At 41.4% G+C, this 11,359-nt stretch overlaps 1 protein-coding gene across 14 annotated transcripts in view; it reads right to left on the bottom strand.

Moving 5' to 3' along the window:
* Positions 1–980: 980 nt before the first annotated feature.
* Positions 981–11,359, bottom strand: part of NRG1 (neuregulin 1) — a 215,107-nt gene continuing 204,728 nt past the window's right edge. For 7 of the 14 annotated variants that reach the window (XM_036838718.1, XM_036838720.1, XM_036838714.1 and 4 more), the window contains 4 exons: positions 11,152–11,278; positions 8,653–8,783; positions 7,636–7,842; positions 981–4,895 (listed from right to left, as the gene is read on the bottom strand). In XM_036838718.1, coding sequence (XP_036694613.1) covers positions 4,244–4,895; positions 7,636–7,842; positions 8,653–8,783; positions 11,152–11,278 — 1,117 coding nt within the window. In that variant the 3' untranslated portion in view covers positions 981–4,243. Of the gene's footprint in view, positions 4,896–5,295; positions 5,438–7,631; positions 7,843–8,652; positions 8,784–11,151; positions 11,279–11,359 lie in introns of those variants that run through there. The other 7 variants (XM_036838724.1, XM_036838725.1, XM_036838717.1 and 4 more) reach the window with 3 other exon arrangements.

The raw sequence follows: 11,359 nt of genomic DNA, 5'->3' as shown, positions 1-11,359 counted from the left end.
AAATTTCTCATGCATAGGCCCTTCCCTGAGCAGTAGAATGGACATTGAGTTTGATTTACTGATAGAATGAGGAGGAAAGAACCCAATGAAGCCTCATTTTCTCTTAAAACTGTGAATCGATAAATCATGGACCTGATGGAGAAAATACGTCTACTAAAGCTCTAGGAGAGCTTAGCAGGGCCCGGTTCTGACTGGCTGCCTTTAGGCCATGGTGGCCACCAGATTCTCTGGATCACGGTAACAAGTTTCCCTTTCATGACTGAATGGGTTTCCACACTGACATTGCCATGAGTCTGAAGAAGTTACTTGCTGTCTGTACAGAACATGGTGACAATCGGGATCCAGTCGATCATGATATCCTCTCTGATATGTTCTTGTGTGTAGGGGCCGGGGGAACTGGGGGAAAGAGTGTGTCATATTGCTTGGTTGTGACTCCTTCAACAAGGTACACAGTAGTAGGCAGACTCGACAGGCAGAAGATGATTCAAGAATAGGCAGGGGGGCAAAAGCAACGGACAGACAAGATGATCATGGGATCCATCAAACACAGTCCTAAATTAGCAAAACCGTCACAGTAAAAGGCAAGGTGCTGGTCCAACAGACTGGACAATTTGTCTGTTGACCCACACTCCCAGATCTCCACAGAGTAGCATTTTTATTGCAGTATTGTCTTCCATGGAAAATGAACAAAACTTTTAAAATAAATCACAATTACTTATTGCTTAGTATGTTGGATAATAAATTCTTTAGTTTATCAGTACCTCACGGCCTTCAAATGTGCATTCTTCAAATAGTTTCAATTACATATACATTCTTTCTCCTGAACAATAAATTATTCTTTAAAAACAAAAAGATAAAGGAAAAGATACATAATTTTAAAGCAAAGAAAAACCAAAAAAACATATATTTTTGACATTTATCTTAAACTTATATGAAAACAACTCTATGTTAGATGTTTAAATATAAATAATAAAGGACATTATGTTATTTACAATGTTACATAGTAAGTTGAGAGAGTAAAAAAAAACTGACATGAACTCATAAAGACAGTAAATGATTTAGGGAAACATCCAAGTAATGTACAATGTGTATTTACAAAAGAATATATAATAGAACTTGTGATATGTGGCCATTTCCTTTTGACTGCATCTCTCTGCAGTGTTTCATGGGTCTTTGTAGATAGAAATCTTTCTTTGTGGCTGGTAGGAAGCAGCCAGGACTAAAAGATAAAACTAGGTCTTCCTTATTTTCACCAATGTGAGCCGTGCACCTTTCAACGCCAGGCCAAAAAAAAAAAAAAAAAAAAGTTACTGAGCAAATGACCCTGGATAAACTCTAACTATATCAAGACAGTCACACTTAAATAAGGAAGATACGGCATGTTGCTCTTTGGGACACATTCATAAATACCCTGGCAGAGTGCCATTTTGTAGAAAGCACGAGACTGTCCAGGTACTCTCAAAAACAAAAGTCCTACCAGGCAAGGAGGGAGAGTAGGATAGTAAAGGAATCTGGAGTGAGAAAAAAGAGTTTTTCATATACTATGCTCCACTCCATATTCCTCAGCGGGATATGATTTCAGACCCAGGAAACAAAGTCACCGTGAAACTTCTGGGCAATTTCTGCTACCTGAAGACCCACGAAAGTTTCCCGTATGCGGGGAACGTAGGTTCACACTCCTTTGGATTGCCACTGCACTCCTGAGTTTATAAACAGGGATGGTGGCATTTAAACATCCTGGAGATGCCCCTGCGAACCCAAATCTGGGGACCACAGCAGGTAGCCCCGAGGAGTCAGCTGACCTTTCCTATCAAGGGAACCTCTCGTTCTATGGACAGAAAGCCTGTCCCAACTGATATGCCACCTCGGTGAGTGACCAGAACCAAGTTGGAAAGAAAATTTCCTCTCAATTTTCATCTATTTTTGCAACCTGAAAATTTACAGCGATTTTTCATACTGAGGAAAATGTTGTTCATTGCTCTCAGCAGAAGATTTTATTTATTCCTGAAATTCTCCAGAATGGGACTCCAATGCCTGAAGAATTTGAAACAGAAATTTTAGAGTTTTAATTACAGTAGGAATTTTTTTTTATTGAAATAGTCTAAGAATGAGTCAAGGTCTTCAAAGGCAATATTAGAGTAATTTAGAGAACCTCTTCACGTTGACTGCTTTCTCTCCCCTGCCATGAGCTTACTGATTCTACAGAATTGGGAAATCAGTGCAACCTGGAGAGTTGTCAGGGGCTCCTTAGGAGAGGTGAACAAGCACATGAGGACACTGCTGAGCACAGAGCAAGTGGCATGGAACCATGAAGGATGCTTGGGATACCAGATACTAAGAGTAACTTCAAGGACCTGTAGACAGGTGTCTCTGTGGATTGTAGAAGCACTTAGGAGCTTAACGACATGACTCATGCTCAGCCTGCATTTTTCTTCTAAGACCTCCTTGCATGTCACTTCTTCCCTTTAATTTTAACATAGAGATTTGGTGAAGAAATAGATTCAGTTCACCTGCAAACAAGACTTCATGTTTGGTATTTTGAACTTCATGTCTGGTATTTTGAACCCCCTGCTAACCTGTTCCCTATTTTGTTCCGTGGCTCCTAGGAGGCCACTTGGAACCTAAGTAAAGCTCCAGCCCAATTGGACAGAAATGGGGCTGCGATTTTTTTTTTTTTTAATTCTCTTATTTTCCTGGATTAGCAGTTATTTCAAATGTTTCTACCTATAGGCTTTCCTTGGATTGGCAATCCCGAGTGAACGTGCAAAGTGTAGACCCATCTTACTCCTGTTTTTGTGACAGTAAAGCAAAAAGTAAGAAAGGGGGAAAATGGGTGATACAGCTGTAAACAGAGAGGTTAGCACACAGATGGGAGTCATTTCTGCAAGGAAAGGTGCAATCTTTCCAAGACTATTGCCATTTCCTGATGAATCATCACTCGTAGGAGGTTCTTACTAATCACAAACCACATGCACACTGGCCATTCCTGACAAAAATGTTCATGCATAGTTATGACTTAATCAAGGCAACATTGAAAAACAAGAGAAAAATAATGAGGACAAAGGAATGGTCAAAAAAACTTAAAAATTACTAACCAAGTCACACAGCTGCTGTCCCCCGTGTCTTCTATATATTCACTCCTCTAGACAATCTAAGAAGAATTTCCCTACGATGACGTCACCAGTATATACAGCAGGCACATTTCACTCTAGAAGTATTTCAGACAAATTGCTGAGTGTGCTGTTGAAGCTGGGGTTTTTGTGCCATAACATGTCTGTCCTTGAGCCAAGAAGACACAACCGGTCACTAGCTCCAAAATCAGTGAAAAACACAAGTCAGGAACGATTGCACCTTTTTCAGCCATGGTTTGCTCTTCAGCTAGATGAGCCGCTGTATCATTCCCCCAGAGAGAGAAAGTGAAACCGAGTCCTCGACTTAGGGGTTGGATTTTACCCTGATCGGTAGCCAGAACCCATTTTCTTTGCTATCCCGAAAACTTGCTTTTTTTTGGTCGAGAAAAAAAATCAATCCAAATAAAGTAAATGGTAGCTCCTTTTGTCAAGCAAGCTGTCTTCTGATGAGTCATACAGTTTTTGAAAAAAAATCACAATATTACTTTCTTCCTAATATTTAACATGACTTAATGCAGTTTCCTGCTGTAATTAATAGTAGCATGCTGCGGGATCTACTATTATCTCAGAGCCCAGTGAAGCAAACCTTTGGCTGGCAGAGTAGTAGACACAACTCATTTCATATACTGAAAGCAAAAGAACATTTCATACAGAAGGGGAGTATTTGGGTGGATGTGCCATTGCAAGACGTACTGATTGAGTACTACTTGAAGCAAACAGAGGGACAGTTGCAAATCCTGTAAATCACACATCCAGTCAACATCATAATGCAATGCACAAGAAGCCAGCAAAAACGGAATATGCAGGGGTGGGAGAGGGTTTGCTGAAATACTGTGAAAAAGCAATCACAGGAACAGTACAAAACTTGCTCTCGACATAACGTAACATAAAGGCACCATTGATCTCTTTCTCGTTTGGAAATACTGTAAAAAATTGCTACATATGGCACATAACACATTTGTACGTACATATATTTAATTTATAAAAGATTTTTTTTTCCTGTTTTCTATTTGCAGAACTGCTAAAATAAAATAAATTGTTTAATTTAAGGTGGAATACTTTATTATATAAAATAAAGTTTTACAGGTGAAATCTATGGGTTTATTTCGGTTTTATACAGCAATAGGGTCTTGGTTAGCGATTACCCCGGACAGCCTGGTCTGCAATTCTTCCTGCGGAGAGAAGCGGCCTGCCGGGTTAGTCCTGCTGTCGGCCAGGTGGAAGGCGGGGGTCACCTCAAGATCGGCTGCCAGGGGGTTCTGTACGCCCAGGAAAGGTGTATCTTCTCCTACTTTTTCATCCTCTGTTTCACTCTCTGAGTTACTGCTCTCAGCGCTTGTGTTACTGTCCGTTTCCAACCCGTGGGCAATGTGACCATTGGGCTTGGTTCTTTTGGCCCGCCGGCTGTTGGTGAGTTTCTTAACCGGCTCTTGAGCCAGTTCATACTCCTGGGTCGTTTCGTACTCCTCGTCCTCCACTATCCTCAAGGGGCTAGGGGGCGGGCTGTTGCTCTCGTGCGCGGGGTTGCAGTGGAAGGAGTTGAACTGCTGAGTGTGGCGGTCATCCTTCTCCCGCAGCCATGGTGGTGTCACAAGAAGCAGGGGTCTCTCTTCTTCCACGAAGGGACTGACTGCCATGGAGGGCATGGACACCGTCGTGCTGGACACGGGTGGAGACATTTCCGAAGGGGGCGATTTGGGGGAGCTTGGCGTGTGGAAATCTACAGGTGACATACGAGCCGGGGTGGTCATTGCTGATACAAACCTGTGTGAGCACAGAATACCCCGCATAAGTGTGTTGGAATGAGAGCCGTAGAGCAGGGGTGGGGGTGGGGGGGTCAGGGGGCACAGTTCACAATATTATCATCAGATAGCATCCTCAGAGAATTTCTATTCATCGTACACTTCTCGGTTTTTACACTAGGACATTCGGCACCCTTGGAATCTCAAATTAGGTAGCCAAGAGTCTCTTCACAGGAGTGCATGCAAAGATCAGCTAAATTGCCTAGCTCATCAAAGCGTTTGAGGTTTTCGATCTCATCATGAGTTTTAATAAAAGCACGTGAGTTAAGACAAGAGGGCGCCGGGTCCTGGAAACCTCTCAGTTTATAAGGACCAAGGCTCAGGGATTTGGAAGGGAAAGAAGTATTACTTAAATACTATACCTTCCCAAAGGCCAAGGGGTCTTAGAGAATGAAGCCCAAATGGGGAATGGAAGAAGCTCTAAGATGAGTTTCGGAAAGCTGGATCTGCATGCATTTGGATCTGTGGGCCTTGTTTCTCCTTAGCTCAGCTATAAGGTTATGTCTTATGAAAAAAAAAGAGCATAGTAACTTAGATTTATTCCTGATAACAGTGTAACACATTTGTGTGCTTTTTAAAACTTTTCCATGAAATGTTACTTCTTAACATTCAATTTGCAACGCTCCACCCCAGTGACCATGACGTTCAAAGGTAACTTATTTTTGGCTTCATAGTTATGTCCGATCTCAGGTCTACCTCTCTTCCAAAACCCACCGCTGTATGCATCTCTGGCTTATCTTTTGTGACTGCTCAAGACCGGGCTGTACCGTGTCGCCTTATGTCAAGTTACGTCTGATAATGCTCAGTGAATCTAGTTGTCAAGACATCGAGTGCATTGTTTTTACCATATCGTGCTTTCTTCCCCCAGAACAAGAAGACCTGACGTGGCACTGAGAAAGATGTGGCTTATTTAGAGTCACATTTCTCAGCTTGGATAAAAATGTCACCAATGCATAGCACTAAAGGACTCTTTTCTGCACATTGGCATTTGCAGAGTCTAATTTGACATGTCCTGTGATGACACAGGACACCATCTTCTGAACTCTAGCTAACAGAAACAAGAAACCTATTAACTCCTGTGCTTATCAGCCATGATTCTGAGTCTTATGGAAGTGAGATCTGGCTGTGTCTAAAACGGGAAGGTGTCTAGAGATGGAAATATTTGGGGATCAAGTCTCCAGACTTTTTGTTTCAGGGATACTTAAATTAAGCGCTCTGAGAAATGCTAATTCAAATCCAATCAACCCATAAAAGTGACTCATCTTTTCTCTCCATGATGCCTAGGTTCAGGTATATTTTGCACTCCTAGATAATATCTGGGGTATGAAAGGAAGCAGGGAAATGTCAACCTTTAAAGACAAATATCACATGTAGTGATGAAGACCGAATTTACCCCTGAACTCCTTTTCAGGTTTCTAAAAGGACTGAATTAGGACAGACTTAATACATAAAGATATAATTACATGAATTTAAGACTAATGTTTTAAGCCAGTTTTGGACCATGTCTACTTTTTCATAGATGAGTTACAGAGCAACCACTAATTCCATAAAACTCTGAAATACCATTTGGGGGTAAAGGCTTTTGAAAAAAGTAATCAGCAGGCTCTACATGACCTGCAAGCTCCAAACCAGTCTCCTTGGAGGTAAGTACTTCCCAGTGCACGAGTGGAAGGGTGTATCAAGATTATCTCCACCCATGAAAACCAAAGTATCGCTTCGGCATGATGTAAACCTTTTAGCAAGTGGTCAGAGATTAGACTGAGAAGACAATAAAGTCAACAAACCAACAGACAAACCCCCGCTGGATTTGAAAACAAATAAGTAACAGCTTACTGATGGGCTAGGAATGCTGGTTGGGTATAACTTTCTCCCCCAGTTTAGGTGAAAACGGATCAGGAGAATCTATGAATTCAGTATTCTTATTAAGCATCTCTTTCAGCTTACTTCGCTCTGATCTTTATTTTACCTTTGTTGTGACTGCCCCCCGACTCAACCCTAGAGCCCCAGAAGAAAGCCAACACATTCTGGAATAAGGGCCACGTCAAAGGCAATATCTGCCTTGAAAACCTCCCGCGAAGACGGCGAGGCGCAGCATACGAGAGATGTATTGAGTCATCCCTTGTTGGAACGCCATAAAGGGATACTATCTGGAGGGATGCAAGCCGTCCCTACAACCGTCAGCAATGACACAGCCCTTGATTTGATTTAAGTGAGGCTGGAAGGTAAGAAAGAGTTAGCACGTGAGACCAGGAGGCCAGCTCGAGCAGAGTTTGGATAACTGGCCACTTCGAATTCTAGAAGGGTCCTGATCAATCACTGAGGCCAGCATTCTGCTCTCAAGTTACAATTGAGGAAACTGAGACATTTCCCCCCGCCCCCCCCCCCCCGCAGCCCCGCCCTGAGGGTCTGAGCCTAAGGTCAGAGCTAGGAACTCCAAATTTGCTGCCCCTTCCACATCGAATCATTCCAGCTCTTTAGGAGTCTGTTGCCTGTCAGCCACGGGGAGGATGCGAGAAGCTCCGAAGCAGTGAGTTCAGTCAAACCCAAAGATGGCTTCGTCAACTAGGAGCACTCCTAGACCAGGCAACTGCTGCCCCTTATTCTCATTAGAGCGGGTTCCTTAGGTGGGACCGCAGGTGCTCACGGGGATTCTCTTACTGGGACGCTCTCTCCTCTGTAGTAGCTTTGCCCTTCGGTTTTACCTTTCACTATGAGGAGAATCTCGGTAGGAGTCAGGGGTTTCTCTGGCATGCCTCAGGAAGCTGTTACACTCGCGAGGGCCTCCCAAGCCATTAAGACGTCCTCTTGGGCCCCCAGTAGGGCTGCTGTGCCTACTGTTTTCTACGGATGACATCACGATGACAGAGTGGCTTTCTGAAATGATGCTTTCAGTGTGTCCGTTGCTCCAGCTACAGAGGAAATGTGAGAGGCAACGAGAGAGAGAGATTTTTAATTATAGGCACACATGGAAATGAAAGGAAGTGATCTGACAAGTCTTGCGAATGACTGGTGCATCAGTAGTTCACTACGATATTACTTGTCTCAGAACAGAATTGTTTATAAAGATGCCTGCTACAGACAGAATCTTGATTTAGACTGGCTTTGCAAGGATACACTTCATTCATGTGTTCACCCATTCAACACACATTTACCAAATGCCATTTTGTACTAAGTATTCTTAGAGTTTCTCTGTTCTTGAGTGTCTTAGATTAAGGAAACACTTGTCTTATGGGCTCCATTTGGAAGTCTAGTGCTGCCCTTGGTAGCACGTATTCAGATATCACCAGAGCATTTGAGAGTTTAGGGTTCAGCTATTTAGCCAGTTCTCATGTGCATATCCCAGGGCAATCCAACCTCTGGAAGAAGTCAACTTCTAAGTATTATATGGCATCTAAGACAAACTCTTCCCAGTGTAGTAATTCTGTGAATGGTCAGGCATGAGAAAAGACGATCTCTAAAATAAGGAGCAACGATCCTATAAGGTAGGTATTATTTCCCCTTATTCTGGTAACGGAAAAATTGAGGCTCAAATTCAAACAGCAATTAAGTGGCAGAGCCAGTTTGATGTCCAAAGTCTGTTTTTGTCCCAAGCCATACATTCTACTGTACCTCACTGCCTCATTAGTACCTCCTGTCCCTTTTGTAGGCAGTGAGAGCAAAAGACAATGTGTAAAGATTCGTTGTTAGAGAAATGCCATGCGTTTTTTTTATTCTCATACCTGTGACTGGGAGTCTGGGTGACAGTAGTGGAATGATGAACTGTGGAAGTGTAGTGACTGGTGGAAAAAGACGTCTCCGCCTCTCTCTCGACAATATGCTCACTGGAGATGACATTTTTAGATACGTATTGCTGGATAAACAAAGAGACACAACTTGAAGATTGGGGGAAGTCAAAATGCTAACAATGTCACATGCACACACACGGAAAAATCTCTTCTTCTGATACACATGCTTCATAATAAATTCTATTTTTCCAGTGGCCAGATGACAAAACCTATCCCAGCTACTGTGGTCTTTAAATTAGGTAAATGGAGTTGATGGATTTCTCTTTGGATACGTATGCGATGTAGGTCCTACAATCACAACTACATTTTATCAGAAACAGGCCTATTTCTTCTCTTTCATTTCCAATTGATAACATGACTGGAATTCAATACAAAAGTCGGCCCAATACTTATTTTTGTAATAGTTGTTGCAAATCAAAAACGACGAACAGATATTTGAGTGAAACAAAAGAACAGAGATGGTTTGTCTTGTTTCAAATTTCAAGTCACTAGAAGAATGAAAAAAGACTGTTTTGAATCTACCTTTCTCTTTTAATTTCTCAGTGCCCATTGGTGCCCTAATGATATCGTTGAAATTTTTAAGTTGTCAGTGGTAAGACTAACAGGGCTACTGAGAGATTTGAAAGACTTAACAACAGTTGTCAAGGTTACACACCTTGACAAACCATATAATAGAGGGCCTTATCTTTAGTGTAAGTAGATTCTACTTTATTTTCACCACCAAATCACAGTAGCTATTACCGCCTTTTATTAGTGAGAGAGGGACATCTTTAAATTGTCTTTTAAACACTATTAGTATTTACACCAAATTGAGTTAAATAACAGGTAAAGACACAGAGAGGAATAGTCTTAGATGAAATAGGGCAGTTTATAATCTGATGGATTATGGGCTCTAAAAGAACCTGATATATTCATGGAAACCAAAAAAAAAAAGTGCAACTTGAATTATGCTTGAAATTATAGCTGGTTCTCTTAACCATGGAAAGGTTATTCCATGTGGATCTTTGCTTTAAGGAAAAGATGGCATTGTAATATGTAACGATCTATTTTTAGTCTGCGTACCAAATGACTCTTGCTCCTTGGAAGGCAATGTAAGCTCAGTGAATCTAATGAAAATAATGTTTAAAAATTGTACAACACTCACTAGATGTCACTGGGCTAAGTGTTTTATATGGATTATCTTTTTAATGCCCGCAAGAACTTTTTGAGGTAGGTATTATTTTTATGATGAAGAAACAGGGTTTAGAAAAGTTAAAGCTCACAGTAACATAGCTTGAGCCATAATTGGAATCCAGGCAGTCATTCTGCCTCCTATGTATTATATAAAGTGACAGATTATAGGTGTGTCAGTAGTGAATGAATTTAGCAACTGTGCAGAACATTCCAATGAACATACTGGTAGGGGGAGGAAAGCAGCAAATATGTTAATTTATCAGCACCTAACAGTCTCCCATAGGTCTTTCCTACAAGACTTGCTGGTGGTTGAACCTCCAGCAACCCTGAACTTGGGTCTTTGATATATTTGCTCCACACAAAACCCATCTTCGACTATAGGATAGAAAATGGTACTGCAATATAATCTTCCAGCTTTGCCTATAAAAAGCCAAACATCAGAGGGGAATGAAGAAAACAAGAAGAATGATGGTGGAGTAGGAAGAGTAAAACTCCAGAAGCCAGGAAAGCTGCGTCCAGCTCTGCCCTGGCCCTTATCTGTAAAAAAAGCTATGTAAAGACTCTCAGAATCTAATATTTGATGACTTCATTATATATAAAAGCTGAATGCTCCATAAATTTAAAAAATATATCTTCGAATGATGAAGGATATATCTCCTCTGGACGGTTTGGCATCATGTAGAAAGAGTTGGAAAGTATTAAATTCTTCTAGTTTGGCTACTGAGAAGCAAGTTTGGTAATGGCCTTGACCTTTTCATGCCCTAATGTTTCCCTTTGTTAATCAGAATCAGTAAATCATCAGGCACCGGACAAATGAGTCTAATAAAAAAATAAATGACTCTAGAGCCTTTAGTTCAGTTATCAGGGCTAATCAGTTATAGACTGAAGCAGTCTTCATTTCCAAAGTATAAAAAAAATAAAACATTTCCTTCTGATTCTTGTATCATGAATTTTATTATTTTTCTTTTTCTTTTTTTTTCTGTTCTTTCTTCTGGTTATGGTTTCCCTACAGAACAAACCCAACATGATTATTCCGATCCCTTAATGAACACTTTATAAGAGGAAATGTGCTGGTTTTACAGTCACCAAATCCACCTAAAAAAATGTTCCCGTTATTTTCTCTTGGCGAAACCTTGGATTCCTGGAAGCCCTGGTGATTAATGGCGGCAGCTAAGAGCCTAAGAGCTTTAGAAAATAAACTTCAAGGTGCCTGAACAGAGGAGAGATGCTGAGCTTTTCCACTGGCCAGAGTCAACATACATTCACCAGCTGCACGTTCTCGGGGGGTGGATTGGGGTGATGGGGCCCGTTGGCTATGTTCACCATGTTGTTTCGTTCAGAGCGAAGACTCTGCCGAAGCCGGTCATGAAGCTTTTTCCGTTGTTTCCTGGATAGGAAAAAAGGAGCATTTATTTCTTCTATTATTTACATTTTTCAGTACAGTCAATTCTTCTTCTACCAACACACA

The sequence above is a fragment of the Balaenoptera musculus genome, chromosome 21 (assembly GCF_009873245.2).
Source record: "Balaenoptera musculus isolate JJ_BM4_2016_0621 chromosome 21, mBalMus1.pri.v3, whole genome shotgun sequence".
Taxonomy (NCBI): domain Eukaryota; kingdom Metazoa; phylum Chordata; class Mammalia; order Artiodactyla; family Balaenopteridae; genus Balaenoptera; species Balaenoptera musculus.
The sequence above is the reverse complement of the archived record's forward strand: the minus strand, read 5'-3'. Positions and strand labels throughout refer to the sequence as shown.